We start from the raw sequence: 23,329 nt of genomic DNA on the forward strand, positions 1-23,329 counted from the left end.
GGTACAGTTGGCTGTTTCTGATTAAAAAATTGTTTGACAACTTCAAGCTAGCAAAATTTGAAACTCTATCTTTAGACACAGTCCTGAAAAATAAATTTTTTGAAATTTTAAGCTTTGAAAATTAACCCGGTGTTTTTATCAAACCTTCAAATATCATGGGTTTATGCAACTAGCAACAAATTCAATTTTAAATATATAAAACTTCTCTATTTGATGATTGATAAATACCTTTTTCATAGCACATCTGCCCTGACACTTTTATTCATTAACTATGTCTCAATGTAGGCATAATAGATTTATTAACTTAAAATTGATTTTGTTTCAGCAAGGAAGTTTTCTGTTTAACGATGAAAGCTATGAAATTGAACCCTATCATCCTATAGTCCACAAGCGAAGTTTGGAAGCCAGAGATGGAGACCATGTTGTAAGAAAACGCTCTACAGGAAACTCTAATTACAGATCAGATTATTTGGGTGGGTATAAGCTAAAAACTAATGATGTATGACATGACCTATTACACCATAAAAAATGTGTAAACTCACATTCTTCACTATAGAGATAGTGGAGAGTTGCAGTGCATACCATATCTAATGAACTGAAACACAATTTTTTTCCTGTTGCTACTTTCAAAATGTCACACAAGATGCATTATTGCAAATACGGTTTTAACAAGGAAGGTAACTTCTGGTTTTTTATTGACTTGCTAAAAAAGTACTATAGTCTCCGCCTTTTTATCTTATATGACGTTATAACCTGTCCTTATCTTGAAGTATACCAGGAAGACAGCGATATACATGTATCTTATGAAGCTATACATGTTATGTAAAACAAGTTATTTGAAACTTCTTTACAAAAAGCTAAATAAACAGAAGACTCATGCCCACTTTGTAAAATATTGCTGCCTTGCTGATATAGAAGGTAGAATTGTTTCCAAACGTTTTTTGTACTTTTTTCAGTTTCTGAGGTTGATTTGATTTTCCATTTTGGGTCAGCAGTTATTTTTTTCAATTCGCAGTAACTATTGTGTTTCTAATAACGTTACAGGGTATTTCAAAGCTTTGCCCAATCAGTAAGTGAGCAATTGCAACAACCAAATCATTTCGCATTTTTATTTCTTGTTATAAAACTAACATCTTTTAATCAACAAAAATCAATTTTAAGTTGGAAATTGTTAGAATCAATAACTTGAAAGACTAATTTTAGCTGAGGGAGTTAATTGGTTTCTTCTGCAGCTATCTAGATATACATAGACTTGTGTTTGGCATTACATCTTGACACTCTTAGCGTTATCATTAGGCAAGCCCAATCTTTGTAAATTTGTGTTATTACAGAACCTGTACGTGGTTCACAAGACTACGACAGAGTTCAAAGAGCCAGGACAGCCTTTAGAAAATTACAGGATGAAGAGAAAGCTGGCAAGAAGAAGCGAGCAGTAGATGATTATGTCTGTAAGTTGAATAAAATATTTACTTATCTTTAAAACTACTGAACGCAAACTTGGCATTGTTCGTACAAGCTCATTGACTAACTGATAAACATCGATCTCTTTTAGTTAATTAAGTGAGGGCTGGTCATTTAAAATAACAAGAGTAGGTGAGTTCAGTGAATAATGATCATTATAACCATCAGTAACCTAATGATGTCGTTACTGATAATCTCCTTAATGCCTGTAGATAGTTATGACATTGAGTTCATTATTTTACGTTTTTTTATTTTCTTTGGAATAAGTTTCAAATCTTTGTCTTAGCAAACTGTGAAATTAATCATCGAATTGTGTAAACTGCTTCTGTTATTGCTGGTTCACAAAAAAGTTATTAGTTGTGTAATTTTCTATCGATTAAAATCAAAAAATTCTAGGTAAAGGTAAGGAAACAGACATTTTGGTGCGAGATTGGTGTATATGTTCAAGCTAAATAAATAATAAAATACCATCAGTTAGAAAATACTTTTTTAGTTAGTAATATTTATGTTGATAAGCTAGATAAAGTCTGATACACGAGCTAATCTGACTAGCTTGTTAAACTGTTTCTGAAATGGTATTTAATGAGAAAGTATAAAATGTGTAATTTCTCAGCCCTACAACTATTATAAACAAAAATAAGATGTTACAATCAGCTTAACCTTTAGACAAAAATTTTAAAAAAACCTTTATCCTTTAAACATAAAAATTAATATTAACACATAAGCACTACGATATAAGCTTTTACAAACATCCCATTGATAAAAATCTACAACAGTATAGTTATGCTTGTACTGGATGAATGCCTGTTGTTGCTCCGGTAATAAAGAGAGTTTCCAACAAAACATTGATTTGTTTTGAACGTACAACAATATTTGCCATTTTAGCTTTCAAACTTCATATGATGAGAAAAGTGTTTTGTGAAGTTGAAATAAATTGAGAGAGAAAATAAAAACGACAGTAAAGGTTTTCCAACTTTGTCAAACAACTGTAGCTTCCAAAATTCATATCATCAAGAAAATGTTTTGTGCAGGTCAAATAAATTTAGAAAACTAAAACAACTATAAAATGGTTTAGATGTAATTGTGAAATAATTAGCAAGTAATAGCTAAATTAAGTCTGCTTTGCTACAGTTACAATAAAAGATGATTCGGTAATGATACAATTATTACGAACTGAGAAAGCAAATAATATGTTGAATTAATAGTAACAAATTGTGCAAAGAAGTGTGTGTGTGTGCGTGCATGCATGCGTGGGTGCGTGGGTGTGTATAAAAAGGTTACTGTTTCAACAAAAGCTATTCATCAAAACTTTGAATAAGACAATACCGGTACCTCTCGATACTGGCACAAATGTAAAAGTGAGATATCGTACTGTTTCTCTGACTGAAAAGAGAGAGAACAAGGAGATCATTCCTATAGAGAAATTTCTCAGCTTTTTCTATGGAGAGAATACAATTGTCTACATAAAAATAATTGGCCTTGATCGCAATTTAGCAATAGAACCTTCTAAAAAACTGAAAATAGAAGTTCAAGAAAACGCGAGAGAACATCAAATCAAAAGTTTAAATAATACGCTAATTAGCGTGTGTATACGCTAGGCCTATATGGTATACGTTAGGCCTACATGGTATATGATAGTCCTATATGATATATGATAGGCCTGTATGGTATACGCTAGGCCTATATGGTATACACTAGGCCTATATGGTATACGCTAGGCCTATATGGAATACGATAGGCCTATATGGTATACTCTAGGCCTATGTGGTATACGCTAGGCCTATATGGTATACGCTAGGCCTATATGGTATACGCTAGGCCTATATGGTATTCGCTAGGCCTATATGGTATATGCTAGGCCTATATGGTATACGCTAGGCCTATATGGTATACGATAGGCCTATATGGTATACGCTAGGCCTATATGGTATATGATAGGCCTATATGGTATACGCTAGGCCTATATGGTATACACTATCATGAGGTCAAATTGCATCCGAGTGTGGAATTTTAAATCCCAGATGTTAATAGCTATAGCTGAACGCATGCAAGCTTTGAGAAGTATATACACGTATATGCATAATAATTACTATATGCATATAAAATGTTATATATGCATAATGATTATTACAATTACATGAATATACATTATTTTATATATACATCTAGTATACACATATATATACATTATTATGTATATACATGTATACATTTATATATATTCCTTATATACATAATATATATCCCCTATATACATAATATATATGTCCCTTATATACCTCATATATATATCCCTTTTATACCTCATATATATATATATATATATATATATATATATATATAATAAATTGTTTCCTCACCCTGGTTGACCCATATGGGTGGTAATTTCTGCTTTAACTCGGGTCTCCTACCTGGGAGACCTGGAAGTTTGAGCACTCGCCTCAAGATCTTAGCTGTTCCCAATAGCGCACTTTTCTGCAGCTCTCCTGAGTTGATTGCTCTCGGCATCTGGGCAAGCTACATTATATATATATATATATATATATATGGTATACGCTAGGCCTATATGGTATACGCTAGGCCTATATGGTATACGCTAGGCCTATATGGTATACGCAAGGCCGATATGGTATATAATAGGCCTATATGGTATATGGCCTATATGGTATACGCTAACTGCGCTATCTGTCCTGTATGAACATACAGGACAGATAGTGCAGTTGGTAAGGTATTTAGGACAGTGATCATTAGGTCCTCGGTTCAAACCCCAACAACTGCACTTTTCTGGTGGTCCTTGGACAAGACCCTTGCCTGTATAATGTCTACAACCTCTATGATGAGTACAATAACCAAAGCCATGCCGGCTTAGACGTCGCCCGGTCAAACAAGGTCCGCGCTGCCTGTAGCTGAACCAGGACAAGGCAGTGAAAAATGGGCTACTGGTTCAAAACAAATTAAATGGACGCAGACTGATAACACGGAGCTCATGCAGTGCTACTTTATGAGTGAACCTCCAAAGTAGGGCTACATGGGAAGGATGCATCAACTGTGGATAAACATGCGCCGTGAATTGCCACTAACCGCTAAGCAACTTGTAGCTCAGAGGAGTGACATAATCAAGCGGCACCTCGTCTTGTAACTTGAGGTAGATGAAATTAGGGAACAGTTCACCCAGGTAACCTCAACCAATGAGGACTGCATATCAACACACACTGTCACACATACACAATCTTGTGTTGGCTCACGGGTCAAATAAGAGATGCACCTGGACCTTGACACAAGGGGGAAAGAGCTTGCGGAAAACATCCTCAACAAGATGCCAGCTGCTAATGATTATGAAAGCAGGGTACTACTACAAAGAATTAGCAAAGCCATACCTAACAAGCTGTTAGAAGACATTAACTTGGCACTGGAGTCTATCTCAACTGGATCTATCAGTGAGACTAATGCCCTAATCTACAGTACAGCAACATCTTGGAGGAGATGGGTATTAAGCCACTGCCAACAAAGCTTCAAGCCATTCTATCCTGGCAGCTGAGGCTACAAAATAAAATCAAGGACTGGCGCAAGAAAGTTAGTAGGCTGAGTGAGAGATCTAACCACAGTTTGAAGCGTCCAAAAAAGAAAGCCACAATAGAAGCTCTAGAATCTGCCAAACAGCGGCTAGTAGCACTCTCGGTTAGGATGAAGTGGTACACTGAAGAGCGGGATAACAAGATAATGAACAAACTGTTCATCAATAATCCATCTAGAGGGTATTCCCAGTTTAAAGGTGAACTGCAGAGGCCAATGTCAGAGCCTCCCCGATCTAGCACCTCAAAGTTCTGGAAGGACATCTGGGAGAGAGAGACGACTCATAACACCACTGCAAATTGGCTGAAAAGGCTTAAAGAGAGCCATCAACACACTGTGGCTCAGCAAGGACTCACCATCAGCAAAGTTGACATCAAGTGCAGAGTGCAGCATATGAAGAACTGGGCAGCACCTGGCCATGACATGATTCAAGCCTTCTGGTTAAAGAAATTGACATCACTTCTCTCTAGAATGGCTAAGCAGATGGAATGCATCATAGAACAAGGGGACCATACAGAATGGCTGACCAAGGGACGAACTGTACTTCTGATAAAAGATCCAAAGCAAGGGCCGATTCCCAAAAACTACTGACCAATAACCCACCACCTGAAAACTGCTCTCAGGAATAGTTGCAGACAAACTGGAAGAGCACATGAGTCACTATATGACCAGTGCTCAGAAAGGAATTGGGCGCAACACCCGAGGAGCTAAACATCAGTTACTGGTGGATCGGACGGTCTGTCAAGACAGCAGGAGAAGGCATACCAATCTTGCCATGGCTTGGATTGACTACAAAAAGGCCTATGACTCAATTCCTCATAGTTGGATACTTGAGTGCCTCAGTATGTACAATGTTCACCCTGCTCTTGTGGCATTCATCAAGATGTCAATGACCAAATGGAAGACGGGACTGGAGTCTAATGGCAAAAAGCTGGCGAGTGTAAAAATTAAGCGAGGCATCTATCAAGGTGACTCCTTATCACCGCTGCTCTTCTGCATATGCCTAAACCCTCTAAGCAATATGCTGGAGAAGACTCAATATGGGTACCAGTTTAAGAGTGGTACCAAGATAAACCACCTCTTCTACATGGATGACATCAAGCTGTACGCTAACAAAGAAAAGGACATTGATTCGCTAATACACCTCACTCAGGTATACAGCAAGCACATCGGAATGACCTACGGTATTGAGAAATGTGGTAGGCTAATTCTTAAGAAAGACCATTCTAGGCTCACAGATGGCCTAAGAATGCCAAATGGTACCATCAAAGATATAGAAGAAGGGTACAAGTACTTGGGGATTATGCAAAGCAACATCAACCTCGAAGCCGAGGTACGTCACAAAGCCATTACCGAATACAAGAAATGCCTTCGGCAGGTCCTACGGAGCCAGCTCAATGCCAAGAACCAAGTCATGGCAATAAATACCTATGCACTGCCAGTAATAAGATATCCAGTAGGCATAATAAGGTGGACTGAGGAAGCCATCAAGGAAACAGATATAGCAACTCGTAAACTGCTGACCATGCATGGAGCACTTCACCGAAAATCTGATACTACTAGATTGTATCTCGATAGGAAAGACGGCGGTAGGGGACTCAAAAGTGTACAGCAGACAGTGAAAGAAGAGGAGCAAAGCATCAAAGCATATGCAGCCTCCGTGGCCACTTCAGATTAGTTGCTAGCTGAATTTCAATCAGCTGCTCTTACAACAGACCTATGCCCTGATGATGAGGAAATTGACTGGCACACAAAACCTCTTCATGGTGCTTACCACCGACAAATATCTAAGGTTGGCGATCTTCACCAGACATATATGTGGCTGAACAAAGGAAACCTAACGGCCAATACAGAGTCGCTAATCATGGCAGCTCAGGAGCAAGTGCTTCAAACAAGGCAACTCCAAACAAAAATCTATGACACTAGAGACGATCCTAGATGCAGACTGTGCAAAGATGCACCTGAAACCATCCAACACGTCATCAGTGGATGCAAGCAGCTAGCAGGTAACGCGTACACTGAGCGGCATAATCATGTCACAGGTGTTGTGTATAGAAGTCTATGTGACGAGTATGGCTTTAATACACCACAACACTGGTGGGAAGCTCCTGGTAAGGTGAATGAAAATGACCGCGCTAAGATCCTCTGGGACTTCTACATCCGGACTGACAAGCATTTCCTAGCAAACCAACCAGATATAGTGGTGGTGGACAAGGAGAACAAGAGAGCTACTATAATAGATATAGCAGTACTCAATGACTACAGTATAGCCAGCAAAGAAAAAGCAAAGGTAGAGAAATATCGCCCTCTTGGAGAAGAGATTGAAAAATGCTGGAATGTAAGAACAACTGTAATCCCAATAGTCATTGGGGCACTGGGCGCAATAACACCGGCGCATAAAATGTGGCTTGCTCAATTACCAACAACAATCAACTCAAGTGAGTTGCAGAAAAGTGCGCTATTGGGAACAGCTAAGATCTTGAGGCGAGTGCTCAAACTCCCAGGTCTCTGGTAGGAGACCCAAGTTAGAGCAGAAATTACCACCCATACCGGGTATCAGGGGTGAGGAAACAAGTTTTTATGTACATATATACATATATGCATATATATATATATATATATGTGCATATATATATATATATATTTATATATATATATATATATATGCGCATATATATATATATGCGCATATATATATATGCGCATACACATACATATATATACATGTCAAGTGCATTAACGAAGAACATGTCCATGTACGAGTATGTGTATATGTATATGTTCTTCGGTATGTTCGGCTATAGCTATTCAAATCTTGGTATTAAAAGCGCTCAACATGTTGGATTTGAACTCACAAAAATATGCAGCAGGTTAGTAATCCAATTGCCTGTCACACAAGTCTACAAAAGCCCTCAAGTTGCATAAGCCTTACCAAATACTGTTTACCTGCTTTTTCTTGAATTCACACGTTAAATCAGATATCAATTGATTGAAACTCTATTGATTTCATTACCTCTATAAAACACGATGTTTTTCTCCTCGCCGTAATATGGCTAACTTTGTTTCGCAAAATCATATCGACAAACCTCTCTCTCAAAATAAAAATTTGGCGATTGTATCTCAGTTTGGCATCATCCGTTGTGGTAAAAACGGGTTTGCAAACAGATGAGTGATAACACTTTTGTTGTCAATTTACTAAAATGCATGCTAAGAATTCCCTTCAGTATGTTTTTAGTAAGCTTATTTCACATAAGCTGAATTCAGCTTTTATGTTACACATCTGTCTTGAAGGTAAGAACTCTCTGCACATTGTGCATTGTAATGTTACATTTTTTGCAGATCATAGACACAAAATGCACTAAAGTTATTGTAGGTAACTATAGTTACTATGGTTAACATATTGTTTTGTTACTATTTTTTAAAGATAATGATTTTGATGATTTTTACCAGGAGGTGATTGCATTAAATATTAACTATGGGTCTCTTTGCCACTCTATATGCCTATACAATATTTTTGCCTGATTATGCAAACACTGAAACAAACTACCATCATATAATTGTATACCAAATAGTTTATCGTTGTAATCGTAGCAAAACAGACAGTATTTATCCCCTACTTTCTCATAATTTAGTATTTACATTTAAACGCTCTTAGTTTTAGTGTTCCTTCTAATTTATTTCAACAAAACACTTTTTTTTTAGTTTGAAATTTAAAAATTACATTCACTTGAAAAGATTTAAAAACCTTTACGATTGTTTTACTTATTTCTCTTAATTTGTTTAAAATGCACAAATAAACTTTTTTCATAGCATGAAGTTTAAAAATTAGAATGGTGAATGTTGTATATGTTAAAAAAAATTTCTGTCCATAGACTTTTCACTACCTGGGCAACACCGGGTATTTATCTAGCGTATTTATATATTATCAAAATTATTCATTTTTATTTATTATTATCCACATTGTTTTGTATTATAATTTAGCTGTAAATAATTATGTAATAATATTTTATTATTTGTATTATTTGTTACTGTAATTGTTTATAATATTAACTATTGTTAATATTAGTTATTTGCTATTTATTATTACTAGTATATATTTTTTTTTTTCTCTGACATACAAGAGTTGGACACAGTTTTTGAACGTGCTTAATATTGACCAAACTGTAAATTGTCAAAATATTCCTGGTGATGATAGTTTTATGGCTACAGCCGGGCAGAACCTGCAGAAGGTTTAAACAATGGATTTGACTCAAAAAACTCCAAAACCTTCAGATATAGTGCCGTAGGTGAAACCATTAATGGTATTCAACCAATTATCTAACTTTTTGGTAATCAAGGTAAGTCAAAACTGCCATGGCAATTTTTACAGCCTTTAATATTTCAGGAATACAAAAATCCCCTATCATTTGCACAAGTATCTCAAACTAAAAGTAATGACAATGTACAGTTACCAAAACTTAGTCATCCCGTAGTGTTTTATTGATGAATTTAGGCTAATCTTAGAGCATATAAAGCAAACTTGGGTAAGAAAGTTTTACCTGCTTTTCATTTCTACATGTATAACCTTGGGATACAAGCTGTAGAAATATTCACAGTTTATACTTATATGTATAACCCTAAATGCAACAACAAGCTGATAACAATTTAATTGTGTTGATATACACAATTGTATGTATAATGTAAATTCCCTAATGTTAATCATTTTATGTGAGTATGTTAGTTAGTTAGAGTATCTTAGTTGATATTTTCACTTGTGAGTATGAAATAAATTTCCTAGTATTAATAATACTCATGTGGGAATGTCTTGGCAGTACCTGCGGAAGGCTCAGTAGATGCTGAAAGAATAAAACAATCTCGTGACCATTTGGAGGAGTTGCTCAACAGAGATGGAGAAAGGAAAAAGAGGAACACGCTCCCTCGAACTACTTACACTGTAGAACTATATATTGCTGTTGACTACTACCTCTATTTGAAGTGAGTCTGATAATTAAAGATTTATATAAGCAAGTTGGTCAGTAGGAGTAGGAAGTCAAGTTTTATGCAGATATTAGAAATGCTCCTTGTATCACTATTGGCACTGCTACAAATGTGATGTACTCAAGGTCAAGAATCTGAGTTGCTATAAGCTGATCCATTTAGTTAATAAAAACATTTAGTTAATTAATAAAATAATAGAAGTTTATTGAGTTTTATAAATTTAATGAATTGAAGTTTATAGAAATTTATAAAGACCTATAAGTTTTTTTGTAGAACTTTAAAAGAAACTTTATTAAAATGATATAAGTTCTAAATAGCTATTATTTATTACCATTATGATATTTAGCCTACTACACTAAAATTAAACTCTTAGTATGCGTTACCTACTGAGTTAACAGTTACTATGACTCAGATGTAATTGTCAGGTTAACTTTTTGTCATTATATACATGTATTTCTGTAAACAGTGAAATTCATTTTTAATTTTTTTCGCTTTAGAAGTAGCATAAATGGGAGAGAAAAACATGCAAATTGAATGGCTACCTCTAACTTGCTATAAATAACACAATTCAATATACTAAAAAGTTAAAACTCAAAATTACACAAACCCTAAACTAAATTATTTCAACATACCTGACTAGCTAAGTTGATGAGTTTGGTGAGATTGCTTCTGGTTTCAATTAGGATGTAAAAAAAATGCGTTGTATCTTCTACATGTAGATGTGGTAACAAAAAAGAACAACAATTATGGGCTTGAAACTTGGTGTACTACACCAATTTATTTGTATTATGATACTGATACTGTTCTATCCTTCATAAATACAAACAAATTTACAAATGTACTTTTATTTATATTATGAGTGATTAAAATAAATTTTAACCATGCTACACAAAATTTCTGTATCAGTATCCGAATCAGTATATTGGTCAGTATCTGGGTTGAGATAGTTTTTAGTTTAATATTAACCGGCTATTATGATAATTGTTTCAGCAGGTAAACATGTATTACCATTTGTATCATATTATAGGGAATCTCATTGCAATTAACTTGTAGACTGAAGGATTCCGCGGAAAGGTTAGACTGGGAAAGGGGTGTTGATGATTACATTTCCTTTTTTATAGCACATCAGGCTAATGAGGTAAGTCTAAATCTGGCTAGTGAACTTGAACCATCTGTATGAACCTCAATGTTTGTTGGTCTGTCAGTCCATGTGTCAAGTTATATAAAAATAATTTAGGAATGAAAAATTTGCTTTGGAGAGGTTTTGATATTGGAGCCTTTCGTTGTGTGTCTAGAATATGCGTCCAACTGAGCATACTAATCAGTAATAGTGAAGACAGTCATTACATTAGTTAAAATAGGCATAACAATGTTGCGTCACATGCAATGATTACCAGCTGTCCTCCCGGCTGAAGGTCCGACATTGCATGAGTAATAAAAATGACTTATAAACAATTGCAGGTAATGTAGTGTAAAGTAATGTAGCAGGTAAGATAATGTAAGTTATGAAATGTCCATAAGCTGTTTTATTACTTGTACAGTGCAAGGCATTTGCTAGTTATAGACTAAAACTAGCAACCGTAAAAATTGTTAAGTACTAATTAGATATGTCTTCTCGTTGAATCATCTTAAAAAGATTCTTCAATAATAGTGGCTGATTTTATAAAAGCGATAATGTTTTTAATTTTTCAAGTCGATACTTTATTGTCGCAAGGTTTTGCATTGAGCACTAGTTAGAAATAATTTACAACCTCGTAGAATACTTCATAGTATCTACTAGATATACTGTATGTGCAATATCCAGCTACCACTTGCTAACTCAAATGCTGTAGCTTTGCTATTAGGCTGTTTGCACAGTGGAGCTACCTAAACAAAATGACATGTTGCTAGGATAAAAACTAATTAGCTCACATAGGCTTTTTACTGTTCTTGGCAGTACATGAAACTGAAAGGCTTTTGTTTGTTTCGTGATCACTGCAAGACTCTGTGCAGCTAGCAGGTAAAAACACAAAATCATAAGCCAGTAGGGGGCAGCTTTGAACTAACCTAATAATAGCTTGACCCATCAACAAAGGTAAACTTGAAATGGTTTTTTGGTAACTTTGCAAATTCTTCAGCTGTACAAGGTTACTGAACTGACCACCAAAAGTATACAACTACCAAGGATTCTCGCAGCAATGGTTCATGAAAGATTAGGTTATATAGAAATGCTCTGAACAAGGCAACAGCATTCTATAGTTGATGTATTAGTCAATAGTTAGTTACATTTTAAAAAGTGGCTATAGAGCTCACTATACTCAGTGGAAAAACATCAATATAATTGGTATCAATAGATTTACTATTCTCCGTGTGATGCTATTTTTTCACCTAATTGGCGAAATTTTTTCAGAGTTCTAAAGCATTTTAATTATGTACATAAGGTGGTGGAATGAATCAGTGATTAAACTAGTTGTTTGTACTATAATATAAAGTACTTATTGTATGTTGTAAAAACCACTGAATGACAAATAGTTATGTTATGTTTCAAAACTCAACAGCTGACTCACAAACAAGTATTGGTTAACAGTGATATTACCTGAACCTCTCATATAACTCTCCTATAACTCTCATATAACTCTCCTATAACTCTCATACAACTTTCATATAACTTTCATATAACTCTCATACTTTGCATTTCTCATATAAGCTCACAAATCTTAGAATATTTTACAATTTTCACCATCTCATTCATTTGCAAAAAAACATTCATTTGTTATTGATATGAGTGTATGTTTTATTGTCATTATCTGTACTCTGTGATAAGATATTATTAAAGTTGTAATGATTTTCGGTGCCAATAATTAAAGATAATAAACAATTTCAATACAGACATAATAATTAGGTATGCATAAATAAATTGCCTAAAATATGAATTTTAACTTTTTAAAACATAATTTTTTTATTGCATAAAATTTTAGTTTACTACTGCTTTACCTCTCATTTGATAACTGAATGGCCGAAACCAGCGCTAACAGCAAAATATTCATGGCACTCCATAGAGAATATTTTTGACCAAAACTACCACATCCTTGAACAAAGCTATTTAAGATGTCTTGCAGTAAAGAATTTGTGTATCCAATACTTACACCTAATTAGTCATTATAAGATGCAATATATTGTTACAGATAGACATAAGATATAGAATGATTGACTCTGGGATTTATCCTGTTTATGGCCGGTGGACAATAAGCATAAAACTCTCCTACCTAAATGTAGCCAAGGTAAGATTGTTTAACTTTTACTATCCTTTGTTTATGACACAACTATTCAATCTCTTAGTAGAACATTATGATGTTATGGTAAAAGATTTTAAAAGAGCATTGAGAAAATAGAAATATAAAAGTTGAGTTAGGCGGATAGTGAGAGCAGAAGTTGAAGATATCAGGAGGGTAAAGATAAACTACTATATAAAAGTAAGATTTTGGTGCTTTACTATGTGAGTAGTGTAGGGATTTCTCACTTCATTTCCCTTTGTACACAATCTACTAGACCTTACACAATTTTGACTTTCACAAGAGTAAACTTAATGACGTCGTATGATATTTTATTATTGAGTCTTTTCATTGATGAAAAGGTTTATAACCACATCGCTGTCTGTCTGTTTCTTGATATGTCTACATAGTCCACAGACTTGTTGCCTGTTTTATTGTGATGGACATAAAGCAGCAAGGTAGTAAACCAGAGTCAGAGAAAAAAAGCATAGCCTACCAACTCGTGAGCTCGTAAAATGGCGAGTTGACACAGCTGAGCCAAGAGAGGCTCAGCCCAACCTCATCTGACTGAGCTGAGGAGCCTTGCTCACTAAGTGCATAACCAGCTACCCCCCAGATAGTAAAGGAACAAGTAGGCCACTATTTGAGCCAGCACCGCAGAAATCAGCCAGTGTCAAGCCGACAAAAGACAACTAGCCAAGCTTTCCCTCCTTTCATTCATCTCCCATCTCTTTTGGCCTCTGCATAATAGAAGTGCCCTGAGCAAATTACCCAGTTGTCAGATTTTTCACTATACTACTCGATACACATATTAATGCTATTGAAAGGAGGTGTAAGACCTCATTACCCACCTCAGTTGAAACAGTTTTACATCAATAGACTTTTGATTTGTGCTCCATGGTCTGTGTGGATTTGTTCTGGCAAGCCCATGTAACAGACCACTAGCTCGTCAAGGGCGTTGGTCTCTACTGATATCACGGTTTCTGAGAGGGCGAAAGCATTCTGGCAGTGAAAAACAAAATAAGTTAACGCTAGTAATCACCTTTTACACTTTTTGTTGCTGGCAAATGTCTTACCAAGTCAACTGCCACTTTTAGAAAGGGGCAACCAGAATACAGCCTCTGCCTTTATCTGGCTGTCTTTCTTCCACCCTTGCGTCACTGCTTGAGTACCCAACATCCTATTATCAATCTCCTCACGGTCACTGTCAGGCTAGCCATTACTGGTCAGATGGAGGTGACTTATCCTCTTGCCCACCCTAAAGTGTGCTAAAGTGGGCAGTTACCATGCGGGAGTTTTCCGGACAGACGGATGGCAAATGGAACACTATTTTTGGCTAGTCATGCTGTGAAGTCCAGGCTTTTAAAACTTCATCAAGACATATCTAAAAAGTTACTGAGTTTTTGTATTTTCTGAAACTCTTGTTTTCCCGTTCCTGCCGTCTCCTGGTCAAATTCTCTCTCTCATGTGCTCGGTACATGGCGTCTACATGACTTCTGCAGCAATCTTGCACTTTGCACCAGTTTCTTATTAATACACTTTGGGTCTTCACCTTAGTTGTGTGGCAAGGACCTAGGGTGGCCTCAGTCGGCTTTGTGTCTGCTTTAGGCCAACCTTTCTAGGCTGCCACTTTAAAAGCAGAAAGTTGACCCAGTTAACTCTCTCACTGTAAGCGGACCGCACCGGTCCGCTTACAGTGGACCGGTACCGCTTACTCTTTTGTTGTAAGAAATCGTAAGCTGAGGTATCGGCTCATCAATAAGGTTTCACTTTTTTCATTATAAAGCCCACAAATTAGCTAAACTAATCAAATTTTGTCTAAAAAAACAAACTTGTTGCCAATTAGGTGCAACTAATAAAAAATGTTTTAGCTCAACAGTTCCAATTATTTTTCAAAATGGGAAAACTAGATCGTTACCGTCATGGCAATAAAAAACACATCAAATTCATTCAAAGCAAAGAAAGCATCAGAAATTTTGCAAAAGTAAAATTCACTAAACAATTTTATATTTATCTTGTAGAAGATTGTTTTTTAAATAAAATACATTTTAAAGAAAACACTATCTGTTTTGATTTTTGAGATATTGCTTAAATACTAGCATTAAATCAGTTTTTCAAAAATCTGTTTGAATTAATTCGGACAGAATAATCATTTGGTCACAATTAAATGCAGTAGCGAAAGAGCTAAGCAGCTGTCTCCCAGTGGTCTTGGGAACTCCTGACATTACTGTTGGGTTTACCTTGGGTTTGCAGGCTAAAGACTAGATGACCATGTCGAGATCCTTCTGGGTGAGTCTGCTATCTTTATGCTCAATGAACTTACACAGCCAGCACTTTACGCATATCTGCCCGCTCGGCCCATCAGCGTTAACATAGCGTAACCCGACCTGGTGCTCTTGAGTGTAGCAGAACTTCACAAGGATCTCTGACCACTATGCAATCTGGTTGAATGGCTCCTTTTTCCTGCACAGCTAGCGAAGTGAGGATTAGTCGATTGGTAGCAGGATCTATCAAGCATATAGATGTTGTCAGACATGCTTCGAATTTTTGGCCATGGCCAGCAAGTCCTTCTGCGTGACAGTAGTTTCTTCCGCAGGTGGGAGAATATTGCTGAAGTAAGCAATCACCCTTTTTGTCCATCATGTAATTTGGCCAATACCGCTCCTACCCCGCATTTATTAGCCCTTGTATCTAGAATATTGCTTAGATTGGAGTAACTCAGAACAGGTACAGACAAAATGCGTTCATTGAAGACCATTAAAGATCGCCTGCTGTTTTTCCCCCTGTCCATTTCTTTTATTATTCTTTAAGCTTGTCAGGGACCATGAGTGGTGAAAAAGCCTAGAATTTGCCGACAGTAGAACTCTAACATGCCCAGAAAACCTTGCAGCTCACACAATTTTTGGTGGTTGGCCAATCTTCAACCAAACATGTTTTATCAAGCTCAATAGCCACCTCTTTTTCACTTACCACATGTCTTAAATAGTGCACTTGTGGCTGGAGAAGTTTTCCCTTGGCTAGCTTGATTTTCAATCTTGCTTTCTTCCGCTGCTGGAACACTTACTTTAGTTAGAAGGGTGCAATGAATGTGATGTCATGCAAGTAAAACTGCAATGTCTGACAATGAAAGCTATTTAGTACCTGCTCCATCATCTCTCAAAGTAGGCTGAAGCTGACACAAGCTCAAAAGGGTAAAACCTACTTTCACAGACAAAAATGGGTTTCAAAATTTGACTTCTCTTGAGCATCAGTAACTAAAACACTTTCCTGTAGCTACTAATCAGGTCTAGCATGCTAAAGATCACTGCAAAATAGGGCATCAAAACTTTCGTTTATCAAAGGTTGGTGGTATTTGTCCGGTTTAGCGGTTGCATTGAGCCGACTCAGAATTGCCACTTCAAATCTTTTTTTAAACCAACATCTCAGAAAGTTGTAGGCATTTTTGGCAAGTATGAGTTCCTTGTTGAAAATATTCCATACCTGTTGTTCTGCCTCAACCTCTTCTGATCCAAGCCGGGGGAGAGAAGGAGGTTGAGATATGAGCCAAGTTTTTTCTTTCAATGGAATGGAGTATCTCACTTCGGAAATCCGCTTTACACCTCTTTCTCAGATGCTGAGCATGACCTGAAAGAGTGTCAGGTGTCTTGCTAAACATTTAGTTTGCTTTAGCTCCTTGCCATTCTTTGTAGTTACCTGAAACAGGTTTTGCAGGTGGTTTAGCACTCTCATCTTCCTTGTTTTTCTGTTGTTCAAGCAAAACAAAAGTGGTTTCTTTTCTACCTTGTGGCCCTCTACTCTCATGCAAGTGCTCAGTGTAGTGCAAGATCTAGGTGTCAAAGGTTGGTTGGTAAAGTTAAGGCACACCGTGACCACACTTCCCTTTGGTTCAATTCGATTCAAGCTTGTAGCCAGTGGGGAACTGCCCTTAATCAGTTCCAACGAGTAGTAATTCTGAGTGATGACTCGGCGTGGAACGGGCCATCTTGGTTTGAGCCAGTGCCACTGTGACTATCATCACTTGCATCTTGCTCAGCAACAGCTGCCCATGTCTATTCATATGTGTCAACTGTGCTGTCCCGTTGCCGAAAAACACAAGTTGCTGAAACTCTATAGTGTATTGGTGAGCCACCAAGAAGGTCATCCTAAAGATGGTTTTCTTACTGATGTGGGTTACCACAAAGACCTTGGTTTTTATATCATGGATTTGTATTGGCAACTGTGCAACTCCACAGAATGGCAAGCATGTCCCGTCAGCCGCCAAATCATAGCTTTCACTCTCCTTGAACAGTTCTCAATCAGACTGAAGAAGCCTGGCAAATACTTGCTTGCTCAGCAAATTAATGGTACACCCTGTGTCAACCAAGAACTGGCTAAATCCCCTAGCTTCCCTAGGAGAAAATAGCTAGATGTATAAGGTTGATCCAGTGCCTGTGCTGGCCCAGAACAGGCTCGGTTCTGCATGAGCTCAGCATCACTACCCCTAAACACATCGCGTGGTGTGGACTAGTCACTACTGAAGATCTTGTTGCTGGTAGTGTGTCTATCCAGTCTGGAAGTTTGCCGGGTGAGCTAGTTTTACTGCTTTAGTGTCAGGCTTCTAGTTGGCTACGATCCCTGTCTCTTCCCCTTGATACTTCGCGTTACTTTTGGCAAGCTTGTCTGGTGCGACTTATTTTGGCTCGTACTGCTCTTTTTCAGTTTGGGCAGGTTCCAGGGGTCTGGACTTGAATTTTTTTAAGACCTCATAGTAGTTTCAGATGGCCCACAACACTTCCCCATTGCTCTTTGAGTGCTTTTGCACTAAGGTTCATCATGGCTCGGTGTCCCAGCAAGCTGACCAGAAACCTTTTTGTCAGGGTTAAAATTTGTAGGGACTTTTGTGCAACTAGTAGTGAGTACTACTGTTTCTGCTCTGGATTGTTTCTCCTTTCTCTGGAAATGGCTTATGAATTACTTTGTTTGAGTATAAAGTGTGTATTTGTCAAAAAGTACATATAATGTATATAACACAGGCAATAGTGTGTTCATACATATAGTTGTAATTGAAAAGACTTTTCTTGCTCAGCTTAATCTTGGCTGTCGAGTATATTATATACTAGATTTCTGCTGTGCCTTTTATAATATTAAAGGCACAGCAGCAAATAAAGTACATGTATATTATACTAAATTAAATTTGGTTAGGCTCTGCCATCTTACTCAGCAGCCAGTTGATTTTCTTCTGCATGTCGAGCAGATAATGGGTTGTCTTTATGTTAGCTTGGTGGCTGGCCAATTGCTTCCTTGCCTGGTGGCCAGCTCGTTTTACCGCTAGTCAGCTTGTCTTCTTTTTTACTTAGATGGGCAGGATTGTTTTAGGTCTCTTTTGGCGTGACTAAGCAAATTCATTCTTCTGTTGGCTGTCCGATAGAGTAGCTATCCAGTTGGCTGTAAAGCTGGCACCTGGCTCTGCACCCTACCATGTTTTGTCTCTCTGTCTGTCACACCAGCATAAATATTACAGAATTACTTTCTTTTGGTTATAAGCTTTGTAAAATTTAAAACTAAGACTGTAGTAAACTTTGGGTTGCGTTATTTCAGACTGTTAGTGCTTTTCCATGGACTTACCCCTCTAATCAATTAATGCCGACAATGGTTGAGGCTGATGATGGTCTTGAAAGATGGACACAGTGGGTTGGAACATCAAGTTTACCACAAGCTGACCACTTTATGCTGATAACTGGGTAATGGGTGTTTTCAGTGATGAATCATTACTTAATTAATGAATGAGTTTTACCCCTTCTGCAGCCTGCAATAAATTGGTTTGGCAGGCCTTTAACACCAACTTTGGTTTTAATTGATCAGCAGCTAAAAGTTATTTTGTAGAATAAATTACTGCCTAATTGCTTACTTTTAAAGTACACCTGCAGCTACTTTCAGTTTTCAGTTCAGTCAGGATTTTCACGTTCAATTATATTTTGTTATTACAGCTTAGATCTAACTCAAGATGGAGATAACAATGTTGATGGCATAGCTACTATTGGAGGTATCTGCGGTGGAAATAGGACATCATTTATGCAGCTTTCTACATCAAATGTGTATGCTCATGAGTTAGGACACAAGTAAGTTCCCAGATTCTAATAATTTTAATTCTTGCGCTCGCAGAAGATGTACATACCTTGCATACTCTCTAAAGTTATACATGTTAACATCTTTAATCAACCTTTCATTCAAGTGTTCGAAAACAAATATTTTTACCACTTTTAACCTAAAATAACATTCAAAGTAAAGAGTAATTAAGTAAAGCCAATAATAATCAAGGAAAAAGTTGCCTGGAAGATTTATAGATACCAATTTACGGAATAGTAATCGTTATTTCGGTTTCTGATTTTTATGCCTGAGTGTAAACCTTTGTTATAAAAAGTACTACTAGAGATGGGATGACTATACTAAATTTTATGTAAACAATTTGCTGACAAAGATAAACCTTCTCAAGGCAAACACAATTAATTCCTTAATTATAATTAGCACCATTTTTACTTGTTCATGCTTATATAAGATCAAAGTAATTCATTAAAGTAAAACTTGTAGGTAATAACAAACATGTTTGTTAGGCTTGCGTTAACTAACATTGCGGGATTGCTGTACTTAAATTCACACTTATAATAAACATTTTATTATATTTTAAAATGAGATGAATGTCCGATGTTACACTGGTTATATAAAGCAGCTGATATACAGTGGCAGTTAATGTAGTTGCTATTGGCTAAGTTGAGTAAGCTAGTAAAATTCTAAATTTACTAAGAGCCGTAAGAGAAAGCTTTAATGAAGTTGCGCATAACATGACATTATTATGCATTGTTTAACCTACTGTATGTACTGGCAATCTGCGTAAGGAATTTATTATATCCTGTGTAGCTTAAAGGGTAAGATTATAGACTTCTGAACTGGGAGAGATCAAAGTTTCAATCCAGCTTTATGTGGAATTTTCATTGCTGGATTGTAACTGTTATTACTGGACGTACACACAACACACTGGCTTTGAGATCTATACATATAAATTACAGATAATATAAAGGTACTGAGCTATTTTTAACTGTGACAGTATATCAAGTCAAAATAGAGCTCCAGATCTGAGTAACACCAGCTATCTTGTATATTTAAATATAAGCTTGCACAGTATTTTAGTAGATTTTATCTGAAAGTCTCAGCATTGTCATAGATTGTGTTCATTGCTGATGTTTGAGATGATCTGGCTGCCAGACAGTTTTAAAGAGAAAACCAAAAATATTTTATTACTGTTAAAACGCTTTGATCATGTGAAAATGTAGATATGATCTCTGTAGTTGCAAAGAGACTAAAAGAATAAAAAAAACTTGCAACTTAAGCTAAATAGCTGGTATTAACCACAGTTTACATACAAGTGCCCTAATGAACAAGAAAATTGAAATATGAAGAAAATATTTAGTAAGTTTCTGCCTTGAGACAAGAGAGACTTTTGAGATAGGAGGGCAAGAGCAGGCTCTTGATAGCAACTAACTGGCCAAGTACATGTATGTAAGAGGCTGTTTATGAGAACAGCATCATTCGGTCTTTCTCATCAAATCAGTTTCAAAAAGTTTTACAACTGTTAACTAAAAGTTATAGTGAAAGCACAGCAAAAACAGCCGGAGGCAAGCTGAAAACAAATAATAAAAAATCAAGACAAAACCAAGTTACAAGTAAGTTTAGTGAAATATTAAAACTTAGCTTTAAGTGTGTATTTAGTAAGCTAGATTCATTCAAGTCAAATTCAAAGCTTTGTTATGTTAAGTAGCGTAGCACTAATATAGTGTACTGAACGCGTTGCTGTTTAGTCTCTCTTCCTTTCTTTCTGTTTCTCTCTGTCTCTCTCTGTCTTTCTCTCTCTCTCTCTCTCTCTCTTTCTCTCTCTCACACCGCCGTTAACCTCTATGTTTTTTTCAAAAGTAAGAACTCAATACAGTATTGTACATAGTGATATATAGTTTTAATATTTACATGTACTTGTACTTGTTACATGTACTTGTACTTTTTAATATGTACTTGCAGATTACAGCAGCTAAACATGTATTAAATCAAAACAATTAGAACAGGTTGTTCAATCGTAATATTCTGTTTTAAGTACTTTTTTCTATAGTACTCTGAAAGATCGATTTGTAATTAGTAATTTTATAAAGTAAATATTGCACTAAGATAAGAGAACATTGAACAATCAGCTCAGTTTCAATACACATTAAAGCATATCAATTACATAATTTTTGTATTATATATTTCAATACATCAGAGTCTTGGCTTTCGAATGAGCAATTCTTTGAAATGATGAGACAGACACTGGTTGGTGTTTATAAGATTTCCCTAAAGCTCTACTGCAAAAATGTTCAATGGTATAGGCTCAGAAATTGTGGCGTTACACTTTTCGTATTCGGTGTTGTGTGCTCTTATCGCTTATTTATCAACTACGATAATAAGCTAGTGGCAGTCAGAGTTAGGACAACTCCAGAGAACCAATGATGATGACAAAGGAATCAGTTTCATTAGCTATCCATGTAAAGATTATTTTTATGATAAACAACTCAGATTCTAAGCACCATACTATATTTTCCTGATGATATTATGCACTAGCCCTCTTTTTTATTGTGATGTTGAGGGACAGGACTGAGGCTAATTAATTTGAAGCATTGCGTGATCTCGCAAGAGTGCAATCTGCAAATACTGCAGGTCACAATTTAATCGATATGATTTCATTACCTTTACCACCATGGGTGGTTAACAACCAAGTATGTTGTTAGTAGTCATTTCTGTTTTTGTTTAATGTCATTGTAGAAGTCAATTGAATTAAATCAATCGTTGGGTTGACTCACTGCACTCTGGGATTGTTCAAAATAGAAAAAACCTACTGTAAATAACTTAATCTGTCTATAAGCTAGTATCATACAGAAAGTTACTAATTTTACTGTCTCATACACCTGTTTTCTATTTTCTATATACTCTAATTTATTCAAATATAATACGGTATAAATATTTTAACCTTGAAATTTTTTTCTTTTTAATATTCAATTACTAATAAGTTATTAATCAATGTATTAATCATTTCTGTATGGGACAAATATTGCCATCATATAAAACGATGTGATAATAATTACTATAAAATGTTTAAAATGAACGAAAGGATGAAAAAAGTAAACTCTAACCCAGAAAATGTGTTTGTATTGGTCAGGCGTTAGCACGATCCCCAGGCATTGTTGATTATCTAAAATGCTAGTTTATTATTAGCGCTCTCTGAGTTCAAGTGCACCGATTGTCACAGGAAAGCGCAGCCTCAATGGCAGCGAAAGAGATCAACGACTTAAGGCTAAATGATACTTATGATGTCACATTATGAGACCATAACCAAGTGTTTTTATTGCAGAACATACTTTTGACACCCTGTTTTTCATAGTTTTATTATTCCTTGTGTATTGAATATAGGCTCATTCAAAAACCAAGAATCTGATGTATTGAAATATATGATAAAAAAATTGTGTAATTTATGTGCTTCAAGCATGTATGTAAAAGTATAACTGCTTAGCTTGATAGCAACTAGTGACATCATTTTGCATGTATTTTTCTTCTGAGCACTTTAATCCTGATCAAGTTTTATCAATTTTAATCTTGAAAAATCTTGGCATACAGATCTCTTTAAACGTTAGAAACAATTGCAAATAATAAAAATATCAATACAGTCTAATAAGTTTGATAGTTTCTGATCAAATCTACTAGGACTTTGCACAAGTTCATCTTTAATGTATTGAAACTTCAATTTTGTATTTCTGCAAATTTTAAACAATTTTTAAGAACCGTCTTTTATGATTTGGCAGCTTGGGATCTTACCATGATGGAACTTATGACAGCTGTAACGGTGAAGATCAATATGTAATGTCAGCTATATCAGAGCCGCCAGTTAACACCACTATTGGACATCATTGGATCTTTTCTAAATGCTCTGTCGAGTATTTTGACTCCTTCCTCCAAGTACTGGACAGGCAAGTAGATGAGACTTGAGCTAAACTATGCAAAATAACTACAACGAC

General features: G+C 36.1%; 3 protein-coding genes and 1 long non-coding RNA gene across 4 annotated transcripts in view; 3 read left to right on the top strand and 1 right to left on the bottom strand.

Moving 5' to 3' along the window:
* LOC137400959 (A disintegrin and metalloproteinase with thrombospondin motifs 16-like) overlaps positions 1-23,329 on the top strand; it is a 149,698-nt gene that overhangs the window by 104,780 nt on the left and 21,589 nt on the right. The gene's annotated exons all lie outside the window — the stretch shown is intronic.
* LOC137399666 (metalloprotease mig-17-like) overlaps positions 1-23,329 on the bottom strand; it is a 119,549-nt gene that overhangs the window by 49,136 nt on the left and 47,084 nt on the right. The gene's annotated exons all lie outside the window — the stretch shown is intronic.
* LOC137399585 (uncharacterized) lies at positions 9,896-13,271 on the top strand. The gene is made up of 3 exons (XR_010979165.1): positions 9,896-10,008; positions 11,065-11,149; positions 13,176-13,271. It is a non-coding gene; the product is annotated as an uncharacterized lncRNA (long non-coding RNA).
* On the top strand, positions 18,865-23,300 carry LOC137399667 (metalloprotease mig-17-like). The gene is made up of 3 exons (XM_068085854.1): positions 18,865-18,982; positions 19,229-19,360; positions 23,117-23,300. The coding sequence occupies exons 1-3, from the start codon at positions 18,882-18,884 to the stop codon at positions 23,298-23,300; spliced, it is 417 nt and encodes a 138-aa protein (XP_067941955.1). The 5' UTR covers positions 18,865-18,881.

Source organism: Watersipora subatra, chromosome 7, assembly GCF_963576615.1.
Source record: "Watersipora subatra chromosome 7, tzWatSuba1.1, whole genome shotgun sequence".
Classification (NCBI taxonomy): domain Eukaryota; kingdom Metazoa; phylum Bryozoa; class Gymnolaemata; order Cheilostomatida; family Watersiporidae; genus Watersipora; species Watersipora subatra.